General features: G+C 39.8%; 1 protein-coding gene across 2 annotated transcripts in view; it reads right to left on the bottom strand.

The window, feature by feature from the left end:
* The window catches only part of LOC131572766 (bridge-like lipid transfer protein family member 3B), a 47,089-nt gene extending 38,013 nt beyond the window's left edge, over positions 1-9,076 (bottom strand). Inside the window, exon 1 of one of the 2 annotated variants that reach the window (XM_058826092.1) lies at positions 8,880-9,076. In XM_058826092.1, the coding sequence (XP_058682075.1) occupies positions 8,880-8,923 (44 nt within the window). In that variant the 5' untranslated portion in view covers positions 8,924-9,076. Of the gene's footprint in view, positions 1-1,687; positions 1,819-8,879 lie in introns of those variants that run through there. The other variant, XM_058826093.1, reaches the window with a different exon arrangement.
* Between the last annotated feature and the right edge of the window lie 3,881 nt (positions 9,077-12,957).

The following is a 12,957-nucleotide window of genomic DNA, read 5'->3' as shown; positions in this document are numbered from 1 at the left end:
CCTTGTTTACACACCCAGCCTGGACCTACTGCTCTCAGGCTGTCCATGAGTTATAGCACACTGGACACGTCCAAAATACCACCCTCAACCCTATAGCTTCAGGGGGGACTTTTCAGGCTACTATACAGGACCTCAAGCACCTAACACTTATCATGCTTTTTGACCTATCATAGTCTAAAGATCATCCTTTCCAGAGAAATCACTAATTAGGACCTTGGCTCAACAAGCAACCCATATTTGTGTAACACATCTGGTGCAGTGTCACACCACCCCCTTACCCATTCCATTGCAGCAACCCTGAATAATACATCTGCTTTGCTGATACTTTCCAAATAATTGCTTCCATTTCATCACAACACAGAAGGACTTCCTAAAGACATCTTAGTACACACCTACTTGCTTCAAAACTCATTCCACACCTTCTCAAATATGGACATCCCCACCAAGTCTCTTGACAGCACATAATGCTTTCCTTAGTTAATTCTGTAATAACACATATAGGAAATTATTTTCTTTCCATTTAGAAAAGCTGTATAGCTTGCTTTTTGGGTACAGGCAGAACTGAGACAGCTGCTGTCATCAATGGTTATTATCTAATTATGTGTCATGAAGCAGATCTGCGCAGACACAGCCAAGCACTGTGCATAAATGAGGAGCTTGCACTGCACGAATGATAATCATATTGCAAGTAAAACACTGCTCAAGCAATTTACCTTACATTTATGATAAACCCTCACACAGATCAAAATTAAGCTTTTCTGTTCCACGAGTCTTTTCGCATCAAGCAGAGAAATGGCCAGTATGATCAAACCTAAAGAACTTTATTTAAACATGACAACCCTATACAAGTCAGGCCTTAATGATATGATAACATAAGATCCATAATATGTGGCAATGTATATACAACTTCCCCACTGCAGGCAGCAAAAAAACACACCTTAATTTGCTTACATTTGATAACTATTAAATTCCACTTAAAATACAGCGTTCTGTACCTAATGCAAAAAAAAAAAAAGCCATTTGATGAAACAGAAATTTAAAATAATGAAATAATGATACAGTGCAAAAGCATAACCATACCTGCTTTTTGGAAACTGCATCATTTATTTATGTAACATCAGCATGTACCTTTTTTAATGTTCACTTATCAGCTCTCACAATAAAATATTTTCATAAGATATTAGCTATAAGAACTCAATTAAAAAAAAATAAAATAACTTTCTTGATCTTCTCACTGTAAACTAGTTAAAGACTTGATCTTCTCACTGTAAACTAGTTAAAGAGCTGCTCGATTCTTCAAATATATCAATACAGAGGTAACACAGTAAGTTATAGAAAAGAATTTACTAGATGTAAATAAAAAACAGTAAATGTCATATAGCCTAAAGATATTGGGAATATTCAGATTACATTTAGAAAATACACATAAAGGTATTTTTATAATGGGATTGCTGATTTAGTTCACAAACCCATTTTTCAAATTTAATTTAGGACTTAAAAAAACCCCAAAGAAGCTAAAACACACAGCTGCACAGCAAACAACTATTTTTGCAGAATTTTAAATTACAAAAAGAAACAGGAGTGGAAACCCAAATAACATCTTATAGACCTCACTTCACTCCCAAATTTATATAAATACATACCACCTCTTACATTTATGCTACAAAGGTGGGAGAGGGGAATTTACCTGAGGGCAAGGTATTCAGACATAAGGCCCCTATTCCTGGTGAAAGCAAGTGGTCAGTTGCCACGGCTTCTGAGAAGCTTCTGGTACTCATTTTGGTAGTAAGGATAATCACAGCAACCCAATCTCCACCAGAGCCAGCTGGGATCGCTGCAGGGAATGGGACACAGGGGATATACAAGGGATCAAGTGCAAAGGGAAAAAGGAGTGATACAATAATGTAAGAGAGTTTTTGCTGAAGATAACTGCAGTTACAACAGTTTGTTACACATCATGACACTACAGAATTCAAAAGGAAACAGACCTGTGTAAAACACTAGATTCCCATGAGAATATCCCTTGCTATCTGATACTACAGATATGCTGTAGCCCTGTTTAAATTAACAGCTTATGAAGAAAATTTGAATCATGCAGAAAACATCTATATAATGTAGCCAAGTAATTTCAGAGATACCCAGTACGTACATTTGGAAGATAAGGAAGACAGCCCAAAGATGCAGCATAAGAGGGTTTTATTCTATTTTTAAATGGGAGACAACTTTTCAGTTTTGTTTTGCCTACCCTGAGATTTCTCACAGTACTTGTTCCTATTTACAATGTCTCAACCTCAGCTATTTAAAATTCACACTAAAGAAACCTGACTCTAGAGATGTAGGAGAATGGGACTTCTGGATTTGTTTTTGTGTTTGGGTTGGTGCTACAAAGACTTGCAAGCGTTTGACAGTCTGATTTTGCAGGCTATGAAATTTTAGTAAAATAAGCTCCTCAAAAACAAAGTTCTCTGCTGTTTTCACTTCAAAGAGATGCCTCAGCTTAAATATAATTAATTCCTACACTTTTACCCTTTCAGGTGCAACAAAACCCAAACATTTGGACAGTGGCTTTGGTAGGCAGTTTGTTGGGATATCAGAACAGCATTTAAGAGATTTATACAGTTATAAATTACAGATTTACAGATACCTAGTTATAAATTATTCTTCTCAAGTCTCCAGACCCCCAGCAATGGAAGAAACTACAACATGAAAACTGTTCAGAAGTAGGCAACCACATAACTTTCAGGTTCCTAGTGGCTGGATCCAAGTGTGGTCTCCTTGGCAGTCAGAAGGAGCAAGTGTCTCTGAGGAGAAAAAAACAAACCCTGGTGTTCTCAAGCTAAATGATAAAAGATGCACGGCAGGGCCGCCACAAAATCTGTGCTGAGGACATTATTCTTCCAGCAGGGCTAATTCATCCACCCAGGAGGCTGGAAGAACTAAAAAGCATAGCCTAGCTGGAACTCTTTCCTCTCCTGTGTTTCCTTACAAAAAAAAAAAAAAAAAAGACAATAAAGAGATCTGAACCGTGGTTAGCACCAGCTCCACAAAGGTACAGGAGTACCTGGGTTATTGTGCAAGTGGCCAAAGCCAAGATACTCTTGATATATTGAATAATTACTTGTTAGCAATTATTCTCATGATTCACAAAAAACTGTGAAATAAATTACTTCACATAAGCTTTTATAATTCCATTAATGTCTCATCAGAAATTATCTGATCTCCTTTGTCCAATCTTCTTGTAGAAAAAAAGAAAAAATAAAATGAGACACTTTAAAAAGCACCACTCATCCTTGGAGTTATTTAGTATAGACTTTTATTCTGCTTCAATACTAAAAAAAATCCTCAAAATACTAAGGCTTTGGCAGGAGAAATAACAAATTTCAAAAAAATGAAATGTGGGCTAGTTTTGATTCTTACATACTCCATAATCACTTGACCTTAAGAGACAGTTTTATTCCTCACAGCCTTTATTTAAATATGCTTTCTTTTTCCCAGAGAATGCTTAATACTAGTGCGTCAGATACTTGAACAGAACAATCTTCCAGGATCATTTTCATTGGGAAACTTACTAGTATTCTGAGAACTCTTTGAAGAAAATGATCACATACAACTAAAATGCTGCTGATTAATTCCTCTTGATTGTGCAAATGTACTAGTTTTTATTATGCATGAACAAGAGTTGTATGACTTCAACAAAGCTTCAACAGAACTTTAATTGTATAAATGTCTGTAGAATTAGCATTTAGATTTCTAATACATTTGCAAAAATAACGTAAAACAAACTGAAAATGAAAAGTCAAATTCTGTGAGTTTATTAACCCAAACTATACTGAAAACTTAAGAGAGCTTTCTGAGGTGTAACACAAGACTTAATATCAAATCTTAATAAAGGTAATGATTAAGAATTTTACCAGAAAATGCATTATTGCTCATTTATCTCCAAAATACATGTATAATTTCATAAAGCACCACAGCAATTTCAGTTTGAATTCTAGAAGATGTTCTGTTACAGAATCTTAAAATGCAATATGATACATGAAGCTACTAACAAAAACAGAAGAAAGTGGAAGCTTTTTATTTCTGTTGAAAAAAAAGCATTTATTGATTCGTTCATGCTCATAGAACATTACCAACACATTCACACAGAAGAAATTGCTGGCATGAAGTCTCCACTTAAATACTAAAAGTATTGATTTTCAAACATAAGGGAATTTAAGAAATAAAGGTTTACAGTGAAACTTTAAATTGCTCTTTCTCCTCCTTCTTGTCTGTTCTCTCAAGCAGTTCTGCTTTACTACCTGTAGTTTTTCAGGCCTATTCTTTCCCTAGGTGAAGCATTTAAGACGGACATAATGCTAACACTTCCTGCATTCAATCTGAATACAAACTCATTCAGAACAACAGAGATTGTTACGTCTACATTGTGTTTTGCAATTTTCTCACAGACTACACAAGCCAATAGTCAGTCACCTAGAATACACTGCAAAATTAGTACAAGCAAAGAGAGAAGCAGAAAAGTACACATTTTGTGTTCTTTGGCTGGCTAAAGGAATTGGCTAACTTTCTCAAAATTAAAGTGACAGAGAAGTGGAATACACAAAACTGAAAATAAGCAAAAACCTACATATTTTGCTACTAGCAGAATTTTCAAAGTTCATCCAAACAATTTTGGTCATTTACTTACAGGAAGAAAATGGCGTGTTCTAGCCCAATAAAGGTGTTACGCTGCTTTACTCTGAAAGGAGTCACCTCAAATCTCTTGAGAGGACAACATTCCTCACCAATCAGACATGTCTGACTGGCATAAAAGCAGGTCAATATGCAGGGCAAATACTTGGTAGGATGTGTATCAGTGAAATTGTACCAGATGATGTAGGATACCATTGTTTACATCAGGACCAGCTGATTCCCGATATCCACACAATTAGGATGTTACTCTTTGCACAACTATTCTTCGTATGAGTTTTAGAATGACTTCCCAACTATGAGATGAAAATAATTGTCACAAAACTGACTGCAGTTTTCTTCTATTGAAATCTTAGTATGTTCACGTCTATTGATTCAGATAAGCAAAAGCAAAGGTCTAAGTTCATGCAGAACATTAACTAATGACACAACTGAAAACAATCTCTGCCATACCAGACACTTTAAAACCTCTTACTGTTTTCTCTGTGGAAAATATTGAGTAAGATGCAAACTGTAACTTTTTAAGTTGAACTATGTGCTATCATTGATAAACTTAAGAGTTAATACCAATTGAGATGAAAACTGTCATATTCAGTGTGGCTACTTATTTGACAGGCAAAGTTTATAAGCTTGCCTTCATGCTTCTTTTACATGGATCTTGATAAACAGAACTATTTTTCACAGAAAGGCAGGGATCATGCACATATACAGAAGATTCAGTCTGCTCATTAACTAGAAAGGGAATTTCAATGAGACTAAATGCCAAAACTAAAAAACACCTGAAAACACCCTTATACAAGTCTGAGTCAGTAATATCCAATCTCTGTATAGTACCTCCCATCCAAAAAACCCCAGATTGAAACCCGGGCCATGGAGATGATCCCCTCACAGCCAGAGACAGTACTACAATAATACCACAGTGGACTTGCACAGGGCAATCTAGATTCCTGTTGGAAATCTTTAAGACCACTGTTTCATACACTTGTCCACCAAGTCTGAGAAAAAAGAAGGAATGCCAAAGGATATCTGCAATCATCATAGCAGAACACCGAACAGAAAATCTTGCAGTAAAAAGATGCTGTTCAACAAGAAATCTCTCACCCACTGAAAATTCGTAACAGCACAAACGAAGATTCAACACAAGTTTCAACCTTTACAGTATGAGTAAGTGATCCCAGCACTACAGAGAAGACTTTTCCTAGGAATGGTGTATCTTTCCTACCTTTGTAAAGGATGATGCTGTTATCCAGACACTTGTTTCCTTTTAGGGCACGTATGAAATAAAGACCCTCAGTCAACTGCATTCAGTAAAACCACACCTAACACAACATCGATGTGTTGATGACAAAATTCAAGCCTCCAAATGGCAAACTCATCCCTTCAGTTTGGTTTATACATTTAGTTTCATATCCTAGCAAAGTACAACAAAAACACACATAGTTTGTTCCTACCACTTTCCCTCCTTTTCATTTTCTACCACAGCCTTGGGGAAGAACAGTGCATGTTGAAGATAGAGGACATTTTTTTAAATTTCAAAAGACTGAAAAAGAAAAAAACTCATCACCACATCCTGACATGAGATACAGACTTGTTACAAGCCAAATAAAATAAGCTTTATTACCTTCACTGCTCTTAAACTGTAACACAACAATAAGAAAAAAACTCTTTACAAAGGTAAAAAGTAACTTAGATATCAGAACCGTTTCAAAATGCAGTTTGGGTCATCTTCTTGTTCTCAGACCTTAAAGACTGATACCTATGTAAAATTTTCACTAACAAATGTAGAATGATGAAGCTCCTTCTACACCAGTGTCCATTCATCTAATTAATCTATTAAAAGCACTGTGAACTGCTAAATGGAAACTGCATTGCTGAATGACATAATGCTTTCAAATTTGCAAACACACAACCTAGATAGGAAAAAGAGTAAACACATGATTAAGAGATATTGCAGTAATCTTCATGGCAAACTGCCAAATCAATGATGACTGGGGGAGCTGGACAAGATGATTGCTAAAGAACCCTTCCAACCTCAACTGTTCTGTGGTTTGTGGCAAAAAAAAATCAAAGTACTTCTGTGTAACTTAAGGTACAAATTCATATCTTTGTTCAAACATGAAGGGAAATAAAATATTCAAAAATTAAAATAAATTGAGATAAGAGGGTAATTCTTTCCACTATTGCTTTATTATATATGCACCTCTTCCAATAAATTTTAATCCTGCCACTAATACCTGCTAAATTGAAGATGACAAGCAGGCAGCAGTTTCAAGATACTATGAAAACTGCAGAACAGCAACTACTATAGTAAGAGTGAAAGTGTCCTTTGGCACTCTCTCTGTTACAGGAAATTCCTTATGCATTCAGCTCCTTAGTCATATTCTCACAACACTTATTAAAGAAAATCCCAAATTAATACTTTTATAATCTTTGCTGAAAAATCAAGGTCCTGAAATTTAAGCTCATGACACTTGAATTCTGTTTTCCTGAGTAAGCAACTTCTGAAACCACTGAAACACCTGTTCTGCAGGAAGTAAAGATATTATCTGGACATATAATGAAGAACACCCATAACAAGAGGCTTAATAATACTGTCTACATTTTAGGTAGCAAACACACTCTTTGAATAGTATGGATTATGAACACCAGATTCAATTTGCAAGCCTCAGATCACTCGATATATTCCATAAGTTTTCCAGAAGTGATAAAATTTGTCATAATCATTTGACAGAGCCTTGTTGAGTAAGAATTATCACAACCTACAAGAATCACAAATTTACCAACATGACAAAGTGCTTAGTTCTAATCTATTCAGCTGTTCATTTGAAAAACTAGACAAAAACTGACTCATCTTACTCCCAGACACATTTTAGAGTTAACCTGTAGCACAGAGACTAGAGCTCACTTCTCTATCCATACAGCTCACTATATACCACTACAGGAAACACGCTGCTACATCCAGCTATTCCAAGCACACTGCTGATTAGGAAACTGACTCAAGGCTGATGACATCTTCTCGTTGCATTTCCATTTATACGGTGCTCCGTCATTTTCATGTAAAGAAAAGATTTCTTTGTCAGCATTCCCTGCTACATAACTCATGAGCAGGGCGGAGAAGAAAAATTATTCTACTACTGCTCTATACATCATATTTAGCAGATAGATATCAAAGGACTTGGAATGAGAATGATGTTTTCTGTATGCATCAACAACAGATTAATCAAATGACAATCTGTCACTTCATTTTGTTTGATTTTCTCAATAAACACTTTACAGAAATACCACACAAAAGTGGAATAGAACATTTTGGGGAGAAGAAAAAAAAAACTAGAAAATCTAAGTATTTCAGGTTATCTCTTTTAAGAAATAAAAGTAAGCTCTGAAGAATTAGCTATGCTGTAGTATTATGACAGATCAAGTACCTAACAGGTTTTTGCCTCTGTAGAAAATGGGAGAAACCTGATGCGGCTTTTTAAAACTGTATGAATCAGATTGTGTACTTTCTGTGATTTCTCCATCTTTCAAGCACACGACATTGACAGATAAGAAATTTACAGTAGGTTTGTTTGTTTTGTTTTAGGCCGCGAGGCACCTAAGACATTATTTCGGTCACCCAGAAAACCACGAACTTATTTTCATCTCTCTGCGTGCACCTTTTTGTTGCTCGGCCTCACCTGTGTCTCAGGAGCTGGGAAATTGCGAGCTGAGCCGCAAGGACACAGGCCGAGCCGCCCCAGCCCCGGCCAGCCAGCGCACCGGGGCGGCTGCTGTTCGCCCTGGCCGCCCGGGGATCACAAGGGTCGGGGTCTCCCCCTCTCCTCTGCCCCCCGCACACCTCGGGCAGCGGGGGCGGGCACCGTCGGCCCGGCGGGGAGGCGGCCGGAGCGCGGCGGTGACTCACTCGGTGACTCCCTCCTGCGCCAGGCAGACCGAGCCCCCTCCCCGCCCGCGCCGCCGGGCACCGGGCGAAGGAGCCGGGGGCTAGGGGCCAGCCTAAGCGTTGTGCCCACCGGCCACCTCCTCCGCCTCCAAATCACTACGAGGAGGCGGCTTCAGTTCCCCCTTCTGCGGACAGAATGGAGCCGGTCCCCCCGCCCAGCGCCCAGACCGGGGGTCGCTCTCGGCGACAGGGACCCGCAGCCGCCCCCGCTCCGCGCCGCCTCAGCCTGGCCGGTGCACCGCGCCCCACTGACCTGGAGAGATGCTTCAGGATCTGCTTCTTGATAATCCCCGCCATGGTGTCTGCCTGCCCGCGCCCCTCACGACGACCAGCCGGGACCAGGAACGCGCCTCATCCCTGCGCCCGCCCCTGCCCGAGGTGGGGAGAGCGCCGGGAGCGGAGCCGCTATACTCGCGCTTACTCGACGCCCGGCGCCATCTTGGCCGCAGCATCGCCTGGTGACGGGGGCGAGACGGGGCGGGACGGGCCCGGCGCCCCCGCCCCGTGCCGAGAGCGGCGGGCCCGGGCGGGCCGAGCGGGGCAGGGACTGGGGACAGGGACAGGGGATAGGGGCACGGGCATGGGCACAGGCACACATAGGGCCATGGTGAGCGCAGAGCCCCTGCCCGTCTGCTCAGCATCTCCGTCCCCATTCAGCGTCCAAAGCCTCAGCCCCACCGCTCGCCTTTTCCCTGCTCTCTTCCGCCAGCTGTTTCTTTCATCCCTTTTCAGCCTTCCCAGCTCCAAAACTCTGGGAGCGTGGCTCTGCATCCCCGCCTGTGGCTCCATCCCCTCGCCCGCCTGTGGAGCGTGTCCCAACACCATGATTCACCCTAACCCTGACCGGTCAAGCCAAAAGACAGGATAGCTGCGGCTGCTACAGCACCACACAGAAGGAACAAGGCTAGATGAAGATCTCACTGGTAGAAACTGACAATGCTATGGCAAGAAAGTCACATGTACACACACATAAATACATCCCATACTCTAATTGCTCAAACACAGAGACTTGTAACATCAGGTGGTTCCACAGATGCTACCATTTTGCTCGGTATCTGTGGCAAGTATACAGCCTATGACTTATTTTACTTTTGAGAGGACAGCCTCTCATGCTGTAGCAAAATCTCCAGGTCAGTTAAGAAATTAATGTCTTATATCAGTTTTGTTCATCCAGTAACTCTTTTCCTCCAGCACTCCCTCATTCATGAAAAACATCTTGAAGAATTTCAGTGATGGGTAACCAAGTACCCTAAAAATATTAACTGGAAAAAGAAAAAAAAAAATTAACAGAAAACTACAAAGTTTTTCAGATGTGACCTCCATATGCAGGATGGGCCTCTGTAATAGTCTTTAGCTGCAGAGGAAAGACATCAGATACTATTTTCTCTGCTTCTCATATACATAACATTAATAATTTACAAGCAATCAACCAAAACCCTAAGGACCTTTAAGTCAGAAATATGAAGCAGTAATAGAAAAAATAGGTCAGGAGATTAGCATTTTCAATTGATTTTTCCAGACATTTAAAAATCAGTCAGTTGTGTAATACTGACCTCGTTATATTCTTAAGGAGATTTATAAACTAGGAATGAGCTGTATGAAGCTGACACTTTTATGCCTGTTTTACGTTCAGTTTTCTCAACTAGGGAAAAGTCTACCAGTATCATGGAGAAACAATACCTATCATCATGACTGATCAGTTTCTCATCAAGAGGGAAAATACAAAGGGCAATGAAAGCAGGACCCATGCCATGTGTTCTCTTTCACGTGTCTTGCAAGCATAGCTCTGGAAGAACAGGGGAAGCCCTGAGGCTCCTCACTGATGTCAGAACTTAAAACCAGAAACATTTCTGTCCAGCAGGATTGATCTGAATTGTGACCTCATGTTGTATACCCATGTCCTGGAGTATACTGCGTGGAGGAACGGAGGAAAATGCACAGAACAACACACACCACACCCTCATCACCCAGAAGAGAATTAGAAGGGCACACATTTTCCATGTTGATTTCAGACCTTCCCAGTCACCATGGACGTGCATGGTGACCCCCAGACTATGTCTGGCCCTTGCTAATCCCACCAGTCCTGATCCTGCTCGTGACTTGAGGATTGTCTTATGTGCTTGATGTTCCACCTGCTTCCTTGTCATTTTTGCTTGATAACCTGGGCTCTGGGCTCTCTCCCACACCTGTCTACCTTGCTCGGTGGCTGAGGGTGGTGGGACAGGCCCTGGCTAGCAAGGCCTTACCCTGCTGGCCACAGCATCCCTCCTAGCTCCTGGATTCTCTCCCTCTCGAAGCAGCTGGCACTCATGTCACTAAGAAAGAACCCCACTTGTGAGCATATCCACAATGCTGAAATTATCTCAAAGGAAAAATATGTCTTATATTTGCCATAGGTAATTTTAGGGCCTGTTTGTGAACACAACATTTGTGAATTCAAGAGAACACCCAAGAAACCATGGATGTAGCTTTCTATCAGGCAGTCTTCTCAACCACCAGCTTGCCCTTCACCATCACCCAAATACAGGTATGTGGAGTACAGTTCATTAATGCAAAGTCCAGGATAACAACCCCCTGTGTCAAAGCGTGCAGTAACTTCTTCCTTGAGGATATCTTTCTTTGGATGCTCTAAACAACCTGGAAATTCTGTACTTGGTGCTATTCAGTCATTCTGAGGCTGTTCATTCCCACAGACTGGAGCCAAAAAGCACCTGTGCTTTGTAGAGGGTGTGCAGATTGCGTTTGAATCTCTCACAGTTTCATGTGTTCATGGGGATTTCTTAACTGTAAAAACTGGAATGGAGTTTTGAGAGGAAAAAAACAGCCAACTGGAGCTCAAGCAACTTCAAAAACATGAAGGTCACAGAATTAAAAAAAAAAAAATTGTTTTTCCCATTAAATAAAGTAGCAGGAGATGTAGTAAGAGAACAAACTAAATTTGAGCTAAGTTTCAGTGAGTGCTTTGTATCATACTTGCAGAATGAGAAATCTGGCATGCCTTCTTATAGATAATGCAAAAGATTATGGTCTGTCTTCAAATGCAGATGTGCAAGGCTTAAGTAGTCTGACAGACCATTATTCAAAGAGCATCAGAAAATATAAATTCTCACTATTGTACAGGGCAATTGCTACCACATGGACTTTCAAAAGTCCTATTTATGTGTCCTTGCTGTGTGGCTGACTTTCTATGTTACATACTCTAACAACAACAGAAAGTATTATCAGAAGTGCCACTGGAATATATGGGTGAATGTGTAAACAATCTCAGTAAATATGTATGAATTGCCCTCAAGTAGGAGTGACAGTAAATACACCAACTTTAGTTCAAAGAGATTTGAAATATTTATGTATATCAACCACTTCACATAAATCTAAGTGGACTCTTAAAAGCCTGGCACTTGTCCTACATCCTAAAAAAAAAAAAAAGAAAAAAGAAAAAAGCTAAATCAAGCACAAGTCATTGGATGATAACAGATGAAGCTTCACAGAGCTGTAGCTAGTATTTAGAAGGGAAAAAGTAATTTACTACTTCTGGGTTTCACTTTTATTTTCACAAGGCAAAGGTTAGCAATAGATATTAGGACTTTCTGAATCTAAAAAATTATTCTAAGAACTTTATATTAGTAAAATGATGAAGTAAAAGATATGCAATTTTAAGAGCAGTATTTTATGTTTCTCTTTAACACTGAAAACCTAAATAATTTGTTACAATTCTATGTTTTGTGTATTTTGGATTTTAATTACAAACCCAAAATTTCTATGAGTATACCTGCCAGCAGGCAAAGAAGAACAACCTACAGTGTTCTTTGAAAAGCACCCAGGAGCTCCTGAACTTGAAAAACAGGCTTTTGATCATTCCTGTGACCTCTTCTCAAGAATCAAATAATGTATCTGCTAGAGTCAGGATTAAGGAAGCTCTCCTTAAGATACACTTCCTTTAGAAGCACATAAAGAGGATTTGTCTAAAAGCAGATTGCCATGTGTTCCAATGAACATCCTAGCTCACAGAGAGATATTTTATATTCGTTAGGACAAAGAGTCATCATACAGAGTAACAGTTATTTTTAAGTTAAAGTATGTCAATTACACACAAATACAAAACTGTAATGCTCTTTCTGTTTTACTGGAATACAACAAAGGAACTAGTGATGGTAAGTAAAACGTATAAATAGAGCAAAATTCATCATCAACACAAGTGCAAGGTGCTGCACCTGAGATGACATACCCACAGAGCCCAGGGCATGCTCAGACCTGTATGGTAGAGAAATAGCTTTGTGTAAAAGGGCCTGGGGGTTTGGATGGACATCAGGCTGAACTGGACTTAGCAGTGC

The sequence above is a fragment of the Poecile atricapillus genome, chromosome Z (genome assembly GCF_030490865.1).
Source record: "Poecile atricapillus isolate bPoeAtr1 chromosome Z, bPoeAtr1.hap1, whole genome shotgun sequence".
Classification (NCBI taxonomy): domain Eukaryota; kingdom Metazoa; phylum Chordata; class Aves; order Passeriformes; family Paridae; genus Poecile; species Poecile atricapillus.
This window is presented reverse-complemented; position numbering and strand designations above follow the sequence as displayed.